The 19,349-nt window shown below is 42.9% G+C and overlaps 1 protein-coding gene across 1 annotated transcript; it reads left to right on the top strand.

Annotated features, from left to right (window-relative positions):
- Positions 1–4,023: 4,023 nt before the first annotated feature.
- Positions 4,024–16,530, top strand: zbtb7a (zinc finger and BTB domain containing 7a). Its single transcript, XM_051094826.1, is given in 5 exon segments — positions 4,024–4,169; positions 6,441–6,977; positions 7,055–7,810; positions 7,812–7,909; positions 10,047–16,530. Coding segments are annotated over 5 exon segments (1,872 nt in total). The 5' UTR covers positions 4,024–4,136; the 3' UTR covers positions 10,495–16,530.
- The last annotated feature ends 2,819 nt before the right edge of the window (positions 16,531–19,349 follow it).

The raw sequence follows: 19,349 nt of genomic DNA on the forward strand, positions 1-19,349 counted from the left end.
ATTCAGCTCTGAATGCTTACGTTGAAGCAAGCTCTCAGATGTGGGGGTGGCAAGAGTGAACAGTTTGGGACTTGTAGTTCTTAGCAGTGGCCTAGAAGCAGGTGAAGTCATACTCGAGGACTGCGCTTCCCAGAGTGCCTTGCCCTTGGCCATACAGGAAAGGGAACAGCCGGTAGCCTATCCTAGCGGGGAGGTGTGGTGATTGAGGAGCAGGCAAGCCAATCGCAGAGGGGGAAGTGAAGCCAGAGCAGTGGGCTGAAAATAGAGTGGGGGAGTTAGTAGGTGTCTGCCTGTGTGGGATCAGGCAAGGGCTTGCCTGTGTAACTAGGGCCACTCGGAAGTTTCCTGTCTGCAGTTGCTCCAGACCAGAGCCCTGCCCAGGCACAGAGGCAGGCAGGCAGAGGGAGACTGAGCTGACCCACAGGGAAACAAAATTCTGGCCGGCCGGTAAGAGCTCCAAATGCACTCTCACTCTCTCTGGTGTCTGAGACGGGAAAGGCAAGCTAGAAGAGAAATAATGGAATCTTAAAAGGGGAAAGAGAGGGACTTGGCTTGATTAAGTTCAGAGCGCTTGACCCACTTGCAGATGGCATAGAGATGGAAAACGGAGGCCTGCTGTATTAAGGTATGACTTGGTGAGCTTCTGTGCAGCGAGTTTCACTTTCCAAGTACTTTCTTAACTGAACTCTGTCTTTGTTTTGATATAATTTTTTTTTTCATAAAGAGAATATTTTCGGATTCAAGTTTTGATTACAAAAGGTGGTTGACTGTGGGTTTACCACTTTGGCGTCTCCAGTGAAATGGTTTCAAATAAAGTGAAATTCACATCAAAGACATCCTGCTCATTGTGATCTCTAAGAACCTTGGACTTTGGAAAGTTTTTCCTATTCTCTTGGCAGATGCCTTGTAGGCTCCTCTGCCCCCTCTTTCTTTTTATAGCTGTGCCATAATGCACATCAACAACTTCTCCCTTGGTAGGGGTCTTTAACAAGGACTTGTCAAATAAGTAGACTGCATGTTTGTCCTGGACTCAAAGGCGTTGCAGGAAGCTGCAGTCTCTTTCACTCTCTCTCTCGCTCTTTTTATTCAAAGATGTATGCAGATCATTTCCAACCCATACTTGCTCGACTCGTTTTCACTAGTGCGGGTACAGGGAGGACGCAAGGGGTATTTTTATTCACAGATGACGCCCAGTGTCTGAATAATGCACAGACAAGGCTCCTTGTCTCACTGGGGTGAGGCCGATCTTTATTGTCTTTTGCTTGTTTAAGTGGCAAAGAGATTCTTACCCACCATAAACCAGTTAACCCTGTATATAGTTAAATTACCTGGCAGGGTCGTTTCAGGACAGCGTTTACAACAGGTAAAGTACGTGTGAACTTCACGCTGATATACATCCAGACGCAGGGCTCCTAACATGCAGGGTTTTTTCTTTCGTACTAACTTAATGTGTGGCCTTGTTTATTTCACAGAGTTTGTCTTGTGCTATATCTATGAAATTTTCGGATTAAATATTACTTTTTAAAGTTTCAATTGCTAGACTCGCATCCAGTGTGATTTGGTTAGGTTTTCACGCACTTGCACGTCTGAAATTTTTGACTAGCTTTTGAATGCTTATGAAATACCAATTTTATTTGAACTTACACAATCCTTTTGAAAAGTTAGGTAAAATTGTGGCCTGTTGTGAGGACATATAAGCATCTGTTTTTGTGCCCTTGTTCAGTGCAGGACTGGGCGCCGAAGGCATTAAAAGTTACCAGCTACTGTTTGGCCAAAAGTCTTTGAATTGGCTCTCTGAATAAGGTTTAGTTTTACTACGTCTGGGGGACAGTGGACGTTGGTGAAACATTTTTGAAGTGATCGAATTAAAGACCAATGCTGGGAGATGGGCTGCTGCAAGCTAGCATCACTATCGGTAATCAGAGAGCTCATCTCATTATTCTCTCATTGCACTCTTTAAAGGGCCTTCTTCCACTTGTTCTTATCTGCCGAGAGTCTGTCGACATGATGAGTGGGGCCTTCTTCTTGGTTTCCTTGACAGTAATGTGGAATCCAATTGCTGTAAGTTTATGCTCTCGCCCCCATTCGCTATTGTGGAGCTCGACCTCCAGCAGGTGGAGGAGTCCTTGACATACTTACCTTAGTGCGATCGTTCAGAGATACGCTGCGAGGTAGAGCTGAAAAAGAAAATCCTGGGTGGGTTGTCATGTTTTTTTGCCTCCTCAGCAGAGGCAGAAGAGGGAAGTGGAAGCTGTGGTGGACTGGTGGTGGAGTGTGCAGCGCAGTGTCTGGGAGAGCTGGTCATCTGATAACAGAGCGGGTTCTGTTACACCATCACCAGAGTCACGCAGGAAGTCTTCTTCCGCCCAACAGGCCAGGCTGCCACTGCAGCAGAAGAGCTCGAGACACGGACTGTGGCCTGAGCGCAAGGGCACTGGAAGGGCTGGAGTAGCGCTGCCGCCATTACTCAATCTTGTTTCTGTTTCGTGTGTTGGTTTTCTTGCTCTTTCCTTATTTCCTGGCCCAGCCACAGTTTGTCCAAAAGACTCCGAAGTTGTGGGCAGCTCAAAGACAGATGCAGGGAGTTAGGCCTGGAAAAGTTTGGTCAAACTATGAGGGGGCGTCGTGGCATTTTCACACGTGGGCTTCATTCTAACATGGGATTCTAACAAAGCTGCTGCTGGTCGAGGAAGATTGTAGGCACGTTGTTGCTTTTCAAGCTGGGTTTCTTGCCTTATCTCCTCTACCTTTTACCACTAAGACCTTTAATTTCTCATCATGAAGAGTAGTTTGCTTGTACTATTGACCCCATGGCATAAGATTGATTTTTTTTTTTTTTTTTTATTTCCCTCAAAGAGGGAAGTAATTTCGTGTCTGTAGAAGGTTCCAGCAACTAAAGTCAAGTAAAATAAAGAATTGCACTAGTGTGCACTTGTTTCAAGCAGCCTCACCCAATACCTTTTGGGGGGCATTGTGAATACAAGTCTGGATTTTTGGCAGCCTGCTGACATATCTCCAGTGAAACGGCCCAGCACTACAACTTTTTTATCAGTTGTTCGCCCACTTCCTGCTTGCTCTTTTTGCGACCAATCATGCTTCCCTAACCAATGCTGGCAGGAGTGACTCATTTGCAGGGCCTTGCTCAAAATCCTGTTCTTCTTGGAACCAGCCAGCCCCTCTCCATACTGTTTACGATTAGCCGGTAATATCCTCTCTGCCTTGACCTTGAACCCTGTCAACCTAGTGTAGTGACTCCACTTCCCTCCCTCATGAGGCAGGAGGAGCTAATCACACAAACATTAGCTTGTACATACATACTGATTGGACATGCATGTCACAGGAATGCTCATTGTATACAAGTCAATTTGTCATTAATATTCTTTCAAAGGATTCCCAAGCTCTTGTGAAGGTGTGACTTATGAAGAAAGTTAATAGAAAGACACCAAAGTGTTTCGTAAAACGCTCCTGCTTGTTTTGGTTTATGTCATAAGTCAGTGTGTGTTCCTGGAATGTGTGGCATGTGCTTGCCTAAGATGTTTCATTCTGAGGTATCAGTTTTCGGTTCATATAATCAGCAAGCAAATTTGCCGTTTGGTGTCCTTTGCTGGATTAGCGTTGTTTTAGAATTAGTTGAGGAGAGAAGCAGCTGCATTCTAAGAACTTAATCACCAAATACATTAACTACCCTTGACACAATTTGATTGACAGTAGTTACCTCATGATTCTTGTAAAAAGATTTTACTGTGTGGGCTGTATTATTTCCAACCACTTACACAATTCTGAGCTATTTCTGAGCTAGTTCTATCATAACCTTTTATACTAATAGGTAACGTGCTAGTTGAACTTCTAAACTCGTTTGGTTTACACTTGCCCGGGTGAATTAAACAATTCAGATCCTTGTTAAGACACTTTGACGGTCTTTAAAATCTATTTTAAATAGCCTCATGTCACATTGACTGGGAGGGGCTGTTAGGGGAGGGTGGGGGCTGGGGTGGGATGAGTATTCGCAGTAACTTGTGGTTTGACTTGCAAAGCAGTTGAGGCCTGTGCGTGCGGCCATCAGAAGAGGTCTGAAATGAGACGTTGGGGCCGTTGCATGGCCCCTGTCACCCATAGCCATGAATAAGTGATGAAGAATGTTGGGAGCCCTGAGAAGGTGTCAGGATCAGGTTTGTTTGCACTGTTTCCTCTTTCTTTCAGCTTTGCCCTGGGTTTATTCAGGGACAGAGATGCCGCTTAACTGGTGCCTTGCTATCACCCACAAGCTGAAGCTGAGATGACTTTTGGTTTTGAGTGTCCCTTCTAAGAAACTCCCCTATGATAGCAAAACTACTCTTGCTGTCTTTCTCTGAAATTCATGTTTTTTCTGATTCAATAGGTTTTTCCAGGTGTTGCACAGTGTTTAACAAGAATAGAATTGGAAAATTCTGTTATCATTTACTCACCTTCATACTTACCCTGTATTTTTCCCCTTTTAAAATAGACACCATTTTCGAGTCAGACAATTTTCCTTGATTTATGCGGAGCCATACCTGGAAACACTTGTCTAACCCAACCTCCAGCCTGGCTTCTACCTTAACTTATTCAAATTCTCTGCAATAAAACAATGAGATAGAATGCACCTGTTAGTCAAGTATGGGGGTGGGGGGGTTGTGTAGTTATCAGAGAGATAACTAAAAGTGTGTTGTGTCAAAGCTTGCCCTACAGGTGCCCATCATTTAGCTCAAAGGTGAAGGGAGAGACAGAAAGAGAAGGGCTTAAGCCGTTGGCTTATGGGCATTACCATCTAACTTAAACAAGTCAAGATGTGGTCCAGTGGGGGGGACTATTATTGGAAAGGCTTCACTGAAGTGTGCTATATAGAATTGTGTAGTGCATATGTGCCCTAGATTATGGTATTTTCATCATATTCTGACACTGAACTCTTTAACTGTATTCGCTGAAGTTAGATGGCGTGAAAAAACGGCACACGAAAGGTGAGCCTGAATGTCATCCACAGTAATAATGCATACAAGACAGGTAGTGGGGGTCAGATTTGCTGCTGTGTTTTAACTTCCCACTACCTCTTAGTTGCTACACCAATAGTGACCTGACTTGGTGCCAGCTCTCAAGGTGTGGAGGAAGGCAGCTTTGTGCAAGCGTGAGAGAGAGAGAGAGCAAGCGGCCAGGTTGAGCAGGTCTTGCATACATACCAAGGGGCTTGATCTGAAGGAATGTCATTTGAATGCATTGCTCTTATTGAGTATAATCCCCCTGTGGCCTCAACCCCTGCTGGGTCACTCTGGCAGATGGAGGGGCGGGGGGTAGTTAGGCTGTTTGGTGTTCATGCGTGAGCGTGTGTTTGCCAGTGGACAAATCAAGGAGGGTTGCCTTTCAGAGCCCCCCTCCCTCTACCCTCGCCTGTACTGCGGTCGATCATTTTAATCTCCCCCCACACGTGATCAAGGGGACAGGCCTTTCCTGAAACTTGGCACACAGTGCAGGGTGGGGTAACCGGCTCAGACCGGATTGACAACCTCCCTATTTAATACTGTTCCCTTGCAGCCCTGCGTGTGTCCTCCTACTCTTCCTCCTCCTCCTCTAGTAGATTTTTTTCCACTCGGGCCTTTAGCCGGCAACCCCCTGCCCCCACCCCTTCCCCAGAAGCCAACTGACACGCAATTCAGTGCACATGGTGCCCAGCCCTATTCTATGTGCCGTGCACTCCCCCACCCCAGCAAAGCTGCACAGTACAGATTCTCGTTTTCCACTGCCATCATGACAGCAGGCTTGCCACCCTCTGACATGCTGCTATATTTTAATTCATTTAACACTCTGAACTGATTGCTGTAAACTAGAAGGCTGTTTAGAGTGCTTTTCAAGATAGATTAGTCTCAAATGCCACAAGTCAAACAGCATGTTTTTGACAGCTTTATGAGATGTTGTACATAACCTGTAGATTGTTCAAACGTTATGACTACTTTAAAGCAACATTTTTGTAAACTTTCTTCATTTCAACAATTACACCGATTCCCTATTCATTGTGTATTTACAGTCATGGCTTGTTGTCAGAATTTCCTTTGATAACTTGTTGCTTCCATTTGTGGTTTGGATAATCTTGACCAGTGGTCTTTTACATAGTAGCAACCATTTGGTCACTATCTCTTAGCCTCTCTGCCTCATTTGCATACAGGGCTTGGTAATTCTACCTGGGAAGATGATAGAGTGGCCACATGGTTGCTACCGGACAGCATAAATATGTTCCGAACATAAAGTATTGGTGTATTAATCAGCAGCATGAATTGCGCTCCTAAGCTAATTTGTGAAAAAAGTTTTAGATTGGCAAGTTTGAAAAATACTTTAGAAATGTTTCTCCCTTAATTTAGTATCAATAACATTTCTTTTAATACCTGCTTTGTCACTTTATGATTAGTAACTGTAACTGTTTCCCAAATTCTTAGACAGGCAGACGGACAGACGGCAGGACGGACGGACGGGTGGCGGCTGCGATTGGCGGCTCGGCGGCAGGCTGGTGGAAAATGTCGTCGGGAGCAGGTGGGCGGGGAAGACGTGACGGAAGGGCCTGTGGGGGTGCAGGCGAGGTAGAGGAAGGACCAGTGGGCATCCCCTTCCCCGAACACAGCGCTGACCTGCTGGGAAGTCTCAACCGGCAACGGCTAAGTGGGCTGCTGTGCGATGTGCTACTAGTGGCTCAAGACAGAGAATTCCCTGCCCACCGCTCCGTGTTGGCCTCCTGCAGCACCTACTTCCACAAGCTTTTCACCTCGGGCCTGGCTGCTGACCGCCAGAAAGTCTATGCGCTGGACTTTGTGCGGCCTGAGGCGCTGGCCGCCCTCTTGGACTTTGCCTACACGGCCACACTCACAGTCAGCCGCAACAGCGTGGTTGACATCTTAAGCGCCGCCCGTGTGCTGGAGATCTCACCCGTCCAAGACGTCTGCACACACCTGCTGGACACCAAAGTGCTCTCCCCGCCGGTGGGTAGCGTTTCTTACAACTTGACTAATGAATGTTGTGGAACGATGTCATGACGTAGTCCCGTTTCTTTTTGCAGGCGGGCAGTGAGCAAGAAGAAGACCAGGAAGAGGAGGAGCGAGGAAAGAATGGAAAAGAGCAGGGCATCCGGCTGCGTGCCCGTGAGTACTTGGAGTTCTTCCAGAGGGGGGCGCATTGGGGTAGCAGCTGCAGCACGCCAGAGCTCAGGGACCTGCCCGCACACCTGCACTTTAGCCAACGCAATGGCGCTGACAGCAATGGCACGCCCATCGGCCCTGCTGACTACTACTCCTCACTGGCCCAAGCCCTGTCGCAGCCGCCTCGTGACCCCGAAAACGAGAATGTGGATGAGGAGTGCCAGGATGGACCTTCAGTTCTAGCTCGAGGGAAAGGTGCAGAGGCTATGATGTCCCTTTATGCTCCCACTCAGAATGGACATTACTACCTCCATCAAGCAGAGCCCAAATCAGAGAGAGAGGTGGAGGGGACAGGTGAGCGGGAGCACGAACAAGGCCCAGCCAGTGCTTTGCTACAACAGATGATGGACTCCTTGGAGCGGAAAAGGGAACAGGCCACGGCAGGTGGTGGGGGTGAGGAGGATGGGCCGGAGGGCGAAGAGCCAGACGTGGAGTTTTACTTGAAGTACTTTAATAGTGTGCAGCATGAGGAAGCCGCCAGTGCCCCGATGTCTCCAAGTTTGCTACCACTGTGGTCATTACGGGGCAACGGAGGTGGTAACCAAACAACTGGAGGGGGTAACAACAGTGAGAGGAAGATGCGCTCTAAGGCCTTCCAGAAGTGCCCTATCTGCTCCAAAGGTCATCCAAGGTGCAGGCAAGCTTCCACGCCACATCCGTACACACACAGGAGAAAAGCCCTATGAATGCGCCATCTGCAAAGTGCGATTCACCAGGTACGCCTTCGAGCGCTCGATTTATCTTTTTACATACGCTTCAGCATCTTGCGTGCGATCAAATTTAAATGGTCAGGTATTCAGCATACTAAAGAGAACACAGTCAGCCATAAAGTTGTGTTTTATGTTGACAGAAAGGCTGCATGACAAAGTCCTGGAATTTTAACAAGGGGGGTCCAATAAAAGTGGGTTGTGGTAGCACAGCCTGGTCTGCTGTTATCAGGGATGAGGCTGTTATAAAACTCTCCATACCGATATTGAAAGGGATTACAGTACGGTGGCCTATCTACGTCAGTGAGTCAGCTCAACTTATGACCCTGGGTGTTACGTTGATTATTGCCCCTGGCACATACAGCCCCTCTTTCAGACAAATGGCTGCATGCTACAATGCTGAATCTCTGTTAGCAAGCTGCTTGCGTGGCTTACCCTGCACTTAAGGGCATCACCTCTTCCATGAAACCATCACCTTAATGAATTAATCAGGAGACACGCATTGGAAATAGACACTGCGCCAAAAATATCCAGTACCCTATTTGCGTAGAGATGGATCTAAATTTGCCACCTAAATACGCCACCTATTGGGAAGGGGTACTGTAATCTTAATCCTGTTTGATCGGGGTTAAGAGTGCGCTTCACTCACACTGCAATAAATCAATCCTATCTTCTAAATAATTCATCTCTCTGTGCCCCACTCTGTTACATTGTGTGTATGTGCGTGAAAACGCTCTCTCACAGGCGCGTATGTATATATCGTCCGCATTTTGGCAGATGTGTGGGAAAGTGGAGAAAACTATGAGTGAGAGAATCTCCAGATACATTCGAACATGTTTAAATACACAAGTAGGCGTCAACGTGTGCACATGTCTGTGTTTACATACTCGGGTGTGTGTCTGTCCATGGAGTGCGTATGTGTGTTCGGTAAGCCTCCAGTATTCTGGACGGGTCAACCACCCTAGTTTGTTTAGTTGTACTCTGCCCCGGTCACAAGCTTAGGGGGAGGGACGGAGAAGGGTAAGCTGAGAGCAGAGTCTTACAACAGAGAGCCTTGCATTTGACACCACACTATAGCTCCCTTATTGGTGCAAAACAATACACTTTGACAGTATGCTGTCTCTTGTTGAAGAAAGCTTACTCTTTAGCCATTCAGACCAGTGTGCTTCAGGTGGTATGTCAGAAGTCAGAAATGTTTATAAACTGACGGGCACGAAAGTTTTGTTAGACTAACGTTTAGGAGATAAAGAATGCAAAATTTCATTACATATTTTGTACAGCGTTAATGGTGCTTTGAAATTGTTGGAGGACAACTGAGGAAAGACATTAAAGGTTAAACCACATTCTTCCAAACCTGTTCCTCAACCGAGCACACCTTTTCATTTTCGATCTTACACTTCTTCCCATGAACTAAAGGCTCTCCTCAGATGAACTCAGGCGCCACTGAAGATTTTAATTTTTGCTTGTAAAACAAGAGCGGTTGTGCTCTTTTAACACATTCACTATTTTGAAATGGCTCTTTTGGGAAACCTAGAGCCTACTGTGACTCTGAACTGAACATTGAGCCCTTCAGTGCCTCATTGGCCTAAAAAGAAATTATGGTGATAAAGCTGTGAGCTTTATGGCTCTTTTCCTCATATGACCTTGGGTGGTTTCGGCACAAAAGAATGATAAATAAACTTGGCTTTACTCTTAAAGGTAAAGATAAGAACGTCAGACTTCTTTTGAGAACACATTCTGTCTTTGACGTGCAAGAAAAGATTGATATCGATAGGTTTTTGTGTTTATATGTCGTTTATGTAATATATGCATGCATGTTTGCCTTTGCTAATGATCTGTGTGGCTGACCTTACCGGTGTGTCTTGTAATTCAACATCAGGCAGTAGTTGGTGACTCACCCCACTGTCATAAATGGTCTTTCTGGCACATCAAGTAATATGGGAGTGGGCATTTTAAGTGTATTAAGTGTATTAAGCATGCATTCATGTATAATGGTATTGTTTTTGTAAATTTTCCAGCCTTGATTTGCCATTCACATACTTGAACCTACAGTGTACTTACCTACGACTAGGTTGAGTTAATTTATTTAATTCACACAAACCCATGGGTAGCAGCTCATCTGAAGTTTTCGTATGCTCTTTTCCAGGCAGGACAAGCTAAAGGTTCACATGCGCAAGCATACGGGAGAGAAGCCTTACCTGTGTACTCAATGTGGCGCCGCCTTTGCCCACAACTACGACCTGAAGAATCACATGCGCGTACACACAGGCTTGCGCCCCTACCAGTGCTCCAGCTGTTTTAAAACCTTTGTCCGCTCGGACCACCTCCACCGTCATCTCAAGAAAGACGGCTGCAACGGCATCCCTTCCCGTCGAGGCCGCAAGCCACGCATACGAGATTCTGAGCTCCTGGAAGGTCCTCTGGAACTTCACGGCCCGGAAGCAGACATCGAGACAGGTCGGCGGCATCTGGACAGGGGCACCGGAACATCAGTCATGGAGGAAAATCACGGTAGTCACACGCACAGTCCGGCTGCCGACGGGGAAGGTAGTGAAGATTTGACCTCGGGACAAAGGAACTCCGCGACAACATGAATCGGACTTCGTCAGAGAGGGCTTTACTCGAAAACGAGAGGAAGAACGAAAGCGAAAAATAAGAAAAACAAACAAAAAAAAACTACATGGTCCTCTTTAAAAAACCAAATCAGGGTGTCACGCAAATCTAATCTTCTAGTTTTTTTTTCTTCCTTTTTTTAGCTTCTGCATTCCGCATAGAGACTAACCACCAAGTTACTGGTCTTGTTGGAAGAGCGAAGGGCACTTCAAATCACTCACCCGTGCTGTCACCATCTTTCTGGGTCTTTTTGTTGGTGTTTTTGTAACAATGGCGTACGAGAAAAAGCTACTATGCAGTTTAAACAAGTTCCTCATCTCTGGGTTGCATCTACAGGGCCTTGTCTTAAAAAGTAAGGTGTCAAACACCAGGCTGACTGCTGCTTCAACGGGTTAGCTATGAACGGTCTAAGATGTGATCAAGGCAACCAATAGATCTCTTTTTCTAATGCAATGAGCAACATGTACATACACTATAAGAAATTCTATTGTCTCAGATTGCAATATATGCAATACTCTGATGCAGCACCTTTTTTCTAAATGTTCCAGAAAGAATTGGACAGGGGTTTGATTTAAAGTGTTACTTTCTCTATAAAAGATGTTTTCTTTTCTTTTTTTTTTTTGGTGTAACAGGTTACCGTTTTGAGTCGAATCGACATGGGGAGATTTCGTTAATTTGTTTCTGGCAGGGAGAGGGTAAGACAAGGGATGAGGTCCTGTGTTTCTAAAGCACTACCTTCATCTGATCGCCACTGGGCACAATCATGTTAAATCTTACCTCTCACAGGCCTGCTTTTCCTTATTCCTTATCTCTTATTTGGGGGATTGTCTTAATATTTTGTCGTTTGATTTTTCTTTTGACCTTTGAGTTGACTATTTTGGGTACTTGACACTTTACATTTGTATACGTGTGTATATATTAGGTTGTAATCTTATGAGACCCTTTATAAGATGTATATTGCAGATAGATAGGGTTACATCTTCCTTCAGCTTCACTCCAGGTTTCTCACCGCGCTAAGTTCGCAAGGGGAAACACGCTGTTTGATGTTTTAGAGCATTATAATTGAGAAACCCATTTTTTTTCCTAAGCTGCACTTAATGGAACCCAGAAGTTTCCGCCCAAAGTATGAATTGTGATAAATGTACTTCATTTCGAGTCTTTCTGCAGGAGAGCGAAACTGTATGCAACAGATGAGTGAGGTGCACCGCTGTTATACAAACGGCTGGTGAACAACTTAAGCAGGGAATCGTTTATTCGTTTGTTTGTTTCCTCGACAGAAAGAGAGATAAAGAGCGAGCACCTTTTTTATGCATTTGCACAGCTTTACTAAAGATATCCAACGGAGATAGAGAAATATCTATTTATGGAGGCAGTTTGTGTTGGGAGATACAAAGTGCTTATTCAATATCTTTGCCCAAGGGACCACGAAAGAAAAAAAAATCTGAAACAACCTGAGCGATAAGACGAGCAATAAATTTACGTCCAATTCCAAATAAGCACACAGCTGTAGCCGAGTAAAATGGAGGGTCCACTTTTTAGCATCGTTAACAAATGCAATGTAGATACAAAATGGGATCAGCTATACAAACTTTATCGCCTTTGTTCAATGCAAAAGACTAGCTGAAGTTTTGAAAGTAAGTGTCCTGAAAACCTGAGACCTTTATTTTAAAATAATATGTGCTTCCTTGTGCTAGTGAGAAAGGGTGCAGCAACATCCTATGGCCACATCAGAGCAGGATGACTCACTGAGAGGGGCCTGGAGCGTCAGCAGGCACTTTGTGGGCACGTTGAGACAGGCTCTCCCCAAAATCCAGCAGAGTGGGTGCTTTGGCTAAGTTAGGACTAAGGCATGTATGAGGACAAGACTTGACTAAGGCGGAGCCTTTAAGAGCCGATGAAGTGGCACATTCGAACGAAACTTTCTAGCCGTGGATGCACCGTTTTGTTTCATTAGAGGATGTAACATTGTACACCCTGTTTATCGGCCTTTTGCACCTTAATAAGAAAGAAGCAAGATTTGAATGCACTTTGTTACTGAGAGGGGCACTTTTATGTTAAAAGAAACGGGTACTTTCAAACAAGAGCAAACGTGCTAAACAAAAAAAAAAAAAAAGAGGCCCATTCAAGTGGTGATACTTGGATTTTTGTTCGTTATTATTATTTTGGATTGTTCGCAAGTGTTTAGGTCATGACACCGAGCTGCCAAAAAGTGCAGTCACTTGAGAGAAAGGACAGGTTTGAAGATTTAGAAGAGTAACAAAGAATAATAATTGCACTTAAAGTTGATCGAAAAGTTCTCTATTTTGTCTTAATACAGAAGAGCGTCAAGATGTGCAGGGATTTACGATAATTACCTACAACTACATACTCCTCCTTTTTAGTTTCTGTCAGTGCATTGTGATATGCTGAGTTTCGCTGGTCAAGTCTAGTGTTCACTATAAATTAGCTGTTGAAGGCCACACCCTAACCATCACACTACTGTAAGTTACGAAGAAAGATTGCGTGTGACTGGACGACAGGGCAGAATTAATCCTTCTGGAAATTCCAGTGTGAGAGCTTGTGTTTTTCACACCCCAAAACACTCAGTTAATAATACATCACATGCTTGCAAGGGTGTGTGGTAACACATTGACCTAGACCATCTCTTATCAACCGTTTCACTCATCGCCTGCGTTCATCCCATGCTAAGTTCCTTTCCGGGATGTATTTGTACCTATGCCACGACCCGAATTTAGAAGCAGAAGTTGAAATGGAATTGTTGTGGAAAAAGCCTACTTGAGTTCCCTTTTCTGTCTATTGTTTTTGTGAGAGTTTCAAATTTGCGATGCTTTCTTTTGTTTTGTTGTACAATGTGTTGCTGCAGCTTGTTTGTTTTTCTAGCGAAGATATTGCTAGCTGTGTTTGTGGGGTTTAGGGTTAAATGGTGGTGGATCTTAGGGAGGGTTAGGTGGGTGGGAGGGGAAGGGAGGTACAAAGCCTGATAGCACTGGAAATGGTGCTTTAGCTGAGAACGAGTTTTTGCACTAAAAGTCACCCATGTCCTTGTCCTTGGAGGAGGGGGACTGGAGAACCGGGCAAGGCCTTTGAGTTTCTGTGAACGCAAGTCTGTTTAATCTCCACTTCACTTCCCTATACTTACGTCTGCAATTAACTCTTTGAAAACCAAAGTAGGGAAAGACTAGCATTACTTGAAGACCATTCTTGGCCATTACGAGGTGAATCTTGCGTTTTACGAACAGAACGAGTGTAGGTCAAGAGTCCAAAGCAACTACAACAGAAATAAGCCGCTTGAGGAAAGACACAGTATTCACGGAATGGCTTATTTCCAATGGTTAACAGGATCAAACCTTAAGCATCTGTGTCTACGTAGCAGTTTGGTGGAGTTATTAGAGGTCTTTGTGAGTTCGCACAGACTCATTGGCTTGATCTGGAGTTGGGGGGGTGTGGGAGGGGGGCGTAAGCTTTGTTCAGTGGGTCCAAAAGGAGTCGGGGCAGAGTCTTGAAGCTTGACAAGTGGAGAAGGATTTTGGAGAGAATGTGCCTTAACTTAAAAGGAGATTGGGAGGAGGATTCGAAAGATGGCTTCCATTCCAGCTTCCCGAGCGATTCTTGAACACTTGTGGACAACTAAAAGGTTGCGTAAGATCTTCGTCCAGAGATTGTCTACTACACCTCAACTTGTAAATACAACTAGCTAAAACTTGGTAAAAAAGTTGATCGCAGTGAGGAGATTCTGTCATCTTCCATTTAGCGCTGTTTATTGCTTCCGCCCCTGATCGTGACTCCACTGACAGACACTACAGCGAGGAGGTGTCTCAAACTACCATTTCCATGACTTTAAAAGCACCATGTGTATGTAATATCCAAATATTAATCTATTTGTGTCTTTATTTGTTTAATTTATTGGACAGGATGTCAAAAAGCATTAAAGATTACAATGACAGCGATAACCGTAATAATCATGGAGGATAATCTTATTACAATTCTAGATGTTCTGGCTGGGTCGAAGCACAACTAGCTGAGGACGACATAATGCATGGCTAGATTCGCACACCTGATCCACTGCTGTTTGATGCCCAGCGGGCATGTTGCACAAGGAGCGGCTCATGGGCGGTGGGTACTAGTTTGCACAGATTGGGGAGGGTGGGTGGCATTTTTGTGCAGTTCGGGCAGGGGAACCATGTCTTAAAAGGAGGGTTTGGAGAGCCTCGTCAGGTATTGCTGTGCCATTCTATGTACCTAAGGAATTTATAGCCATCTACTATAGTCTTTGACTGCCTCAGCTGGTTATGTTTCACTGATCAAGGAGATGTTCTGGAGAACAGATGTCAGAGGTTGTGGTGGGAGGCAGGGGGATTTTGGGATTATGGGCCATTGTCTATGCTTCTCAGGTTAAATAATCACGGCAGTCCATGTCCATTTTCGTTGTTTGGTTTGAGCTCAAATTTTGCCTTCTGTATAATCAAAGCTTTATTGTACCGAGAGTACACCAACCGAATATATATTATGAGTTTTGAAAATTATATCGAAAGCCAACTACCCATGTGACCACAACACCCTCATTTTTGTTTTGCCTAACAACTGTACATTCTTTTCTAGTGTAGAAAAACAATGGCAAAATGTCTTTTTTCTAACGTTTTAAAACACTGAGTGGTGTATTGTCTCAGAATGAGAATTGTGGGATGGAGACAAGAAGTCTGAGGTCTTCAACAAGTCAAGGATGCATTCCATAACTTCCTCTTAATAGCTGTTAGAACAGATGCAGGTAGACGGAAAAGAGGCGTTTCTTAAGTCTTACGTTTTCCTCTACCCAGAATGTGCAGGGAAGAAAGTGTGTTGGGCTTCAAAAAGCCATCAAGCTGAACGCAGTTCTGTGATTGTAACAAAAAGCACTTTGCGAAAGGCCATCCAGAATATTCTGTGCTGTCTCCTTTGATTATTACTGTTGTTGTTATTGTTGTTTTTTTTTTGTTTTGGTTTTTTTTTTCATCTTGTTAATGCAATTTTTTGTTATCTCATTGTGGATGTAATGATTTATTTAAATGCAAAAACTACATGAAAAGAAAAGAAACTTGAACATGCGATATATTTGGGTTGAAGTCCATTTGAACTGCCGCCCCGTACCACACACATCTCTGGAAACAAGGAATGTTCAAGTTGTCTTACATGTTTTCTTTCAACAGTTTTGCACCTTTAAACCCAAATCTCATTACAAAGGACTTTACATTTGCTTAAAGGACATTTCTTCCTGGGTTTCCATTGTTCTGCAGTACGCTTCATAGGCAAATACAGAATTTATAAGAGAGTAGATCTAGATTGTTGGTATTGTTAGGACATAACTATCCCAAACAATGTCCACTACAAGGCTGCAGATACGCAACCTGCAACCCTGACTAAGGCAGTCAGGTTTGGACCATTATACAACTTTCCTGCATATGGACAATATGTCTCTAATTGCTTCCTTCTAAGTTGTTAGACAGTAAAATATATTTTCCATAATGTTTTTGCAAGAGTTTATAAGGGACTCATTATATACTCTATTCCAAGCTAACGTTTCTCGCATCAAATCTGTGCGCTTAATTCATTATGTGGGTAATCAGCTGAACGGACACAAGCTCTGCACAGAAAACAATAATTCATTTTCAGGCTTTGGGGGCACTTTTTAACACTTTGGGGCGGCAGAAAATTCCCAGTGTCTCAGGCTTGGACAGCAGAAACCCTTTTTTTTTTTTTGTTAATTCAAGTCCTGTTCCTTTCCATTGTCTGTCAGTGTGTGTTGAAGCTATTGAGATGTACAGGAGAATTTGGGAGAATTTGCACTTTTGGCGATGAAAAGAATTTGTATTGTATATGAGACCACTAAATCTACATCGTCTAAATCAAACAATTCCATGTTGTTTTCCTTTTTTCATTTTATTCTTTTTCTTTTTTGTTTTGTTTTATTTTTACAAAATATATCCAAAAATGTCTGACGTTTAAGAAATAAGACATTTCTATTAAAAACAGAATGTTTACGACCTCCTTGTCTTTGTATGCTATATTTTTTCTAAAAGAGGTTTAAAATCTATGAATATGTATATGATTGAGATGAAAAGGAAGCTGCACTCTTAAAAATAAAGGGTTTAAAAGGGTGTTTTTGCAGTGATGCCATAGAAGAACCATTTTTGGTTCCCCAAAGAACCTTTCAGTGAACAGTTCTTAAATGTCCATATTGAAAATCATTTTAAAAATCTAAAGAACCTTTTCTGCGTTTGAAGGGTTCCATGGATGTTCAAGGTTCTTCATGGAATCAACAATGCCAATAAAGAATCTTTATTTTCATGAGAGTGTCAACTCTGCTGGAAAAACAGTTATTAAAACCTACCACACTCTTAAAAATAAAGACTCCAGAGGGTTGTTTTTGTGGTGATGCCATAGAAGAACCATTTTTGGATGCCCAAAGATCCTTTCAGTAAGCAGTTCTTAAAAGAACCATTTTGAAAAACATTTTAAAAATCTAAAGAACCTTTTCAGCATTTGAAAGTTTCCATGGATGTTCATAGTTCTTCATGGAACCACTGATGCCAGTAAAGAACCTTTATTTTTAAGAGTGCAGTTTGCCAGTGTTAAGATGGTCTTCCACCCTGGCCAACCTGGAGTCTAGTTAGAAGGACAGTTGTTCAAAAAGTGCCCAAAACCCTTCTAAAACCAGCCAAGAGACCAGTCCTACCAGGCTTAGAGACCAGCTTATAGTCGAAGATGTTTTTTTTAGTTGTAAATGTAAGATGTTTGCGATTTCAGAGTAAACAAAATTGTACTTATCCTTTTCCTTGATCTTTTGGTGGAATTTGCCTACCGTTTAAACTGTGATCTTTAACTTAATACTGACACCTATCAGTGTGGATGCAACATAACATAAAAACTCAAATTTAGTCTGTACTTGCTGAATTTTAGCCTGAGGCTGTATTTGCAAGCATATTTGTTCATTTAATCCTCAAATGAAAGTGTCTGATAATAGGGAGGTTACCAAGATACAGTTAACACTATTTAGCTGATCACATGATCTCAACTTGGCATCTATATGCAGAGTAAAAAGCTTTCTTCTCGTATGAGCTTCCATCATTTCAAACATATGATCCGGATATATTTTTCATAAGCTTACATCAAGGTTTCTCTCATCAGAATATGTGTGACACGTGAGGTACTGAGTATTAATTTGATTACATAACTGGTGTACAGATGAAATATTACACTTTCAAATATGCTATTCTTTTGAATACATTGTGGCTATGGCCAAATTATGCCTTTCTGTAGCTGGTTTCTAGCTGGTTTAAAGTGGTCAACATCTGGCCCAGGATCTTACAAGGTGGTCCAACTACAGTAGTCAATATTTGAAGTGGATCAAAACCTTTTAATCAAAGTTGTCCTAAAACCAAAACAATACCCATTCTTCACTTAGAACAACTTTTTTGATCCACTTCAAATTTTGACTACTAAAGTTTAAGATGGCAAGGCTAGTTTATGGAAGCTGGTCAGCCAGCTAAAAACCATTGTAGAGTAGTTAATTACAAGCTATAGGCTAGCTGCTATGTTCCACAATACAGCTACAAGTTTGATTGTGTCTCCATCAGTAGTTAAAGACCAATTTGGAGTAGATATCACAGTTACATCACTTGCATTGTGGTGGCAGAAAAATACTAGCAAATGGATAGAAACTGGTAAAATCCATAAGAGAAAAAAAATGTATTGTTGCACCTTTGGTGTATTTGGTTTGATGTCAGAATCAGGATGTAAATCATTTTTATAAAATACTGTTGTCAAAGATGCCATTTGAAACTAACTGCTGATGTTTAAACGGACCAACTAATGGATAAAAACTGCTATAATTACTCTGCTCTTAACGCATAAATTTGGTTTAAATAATAAGTCTACGTAAAATTCACATATGCAGTTGATAGGGGACATTGTCACAACTGCAAGTTTGTATCTCAAATTTTGGACTTTATAACTTGATTTAACTTAAGGATAGCGTTTGTCAATTGTGAGGGAAGAAAGGATATAAACTGATGATTCTGAGCCACTGCTGAAAAAAAACAGCTAAAACCAGCCTAGGCTGCTTGGCTGGTTTTAGATGGTTTAAGCTGGAAGTGGCTGGTTTTAGCTGGTCTCCCAGCCTGACCAGCCTGGAAGTGGCCAAAACCCCTCTAAAACCAGCCTGCTGACCAGCTTATGCTGGTTTTAGCTGTTTTTTCAGCAGGGAGAGAATGACAAAATGATTTTTCTTATGAGAATTGTGAGATATAATCTCGGAACTGCGAGAATAAAGTCAGAATTCTGAAATATAAACTCAAAATTATGTTTGTTTGTTTTTTTTTAATTAATTTATTCTATGGTTTAACAGACTGCTACTTGAAAATTGTCATTTTTGCCACCAGATAGGCTCCGCCCACAAAAACATAATCAATGTTTGCAAACAACGAATTGGTCTATTATAGCATAATTATAACTGCTTGCCTTTTCTTAGTCAGTTGAATCGGCCTTCATATTCACAAAAGTTACCAAAGTCGAGGGAATTCTACACAATAGCAAACAGTGCTACTGTAGGCTAATTAACAATAATTTCGCGCCAATTCTTAAAATAGGCAGCGTTCTGACGACATTGATTCAGAATTTTAAACTATAATCCGGTCCTGGGACTTTAAGATGATCACTAATACTTGTAATGTTAAATTTAATTTGAAATAAACACTTACATGTAGCATATATCCAAAAAACACGCACTTTTTGCCACATTTATTTCTTACCTCAGGCCAACGACCTGTCAACGACGGCGCCAAAACATGTCAATGTAGTTCAT

The sequence above is a fragment of the Labeo rohita genome, chromosome 22, assembly GCF_022985175.1.
Source record: "Labeo rohita strain BAU-BD-2019 chromosome 22, IGBB_LRoh.1.0, whole genome shotgun sequence".
Lineage (NCBI taxonomy): Eukaryota > Metazoa > Chordata > Actinopteri > Cypriniformes > Cyprinidae > Labeo > Labeo rohita.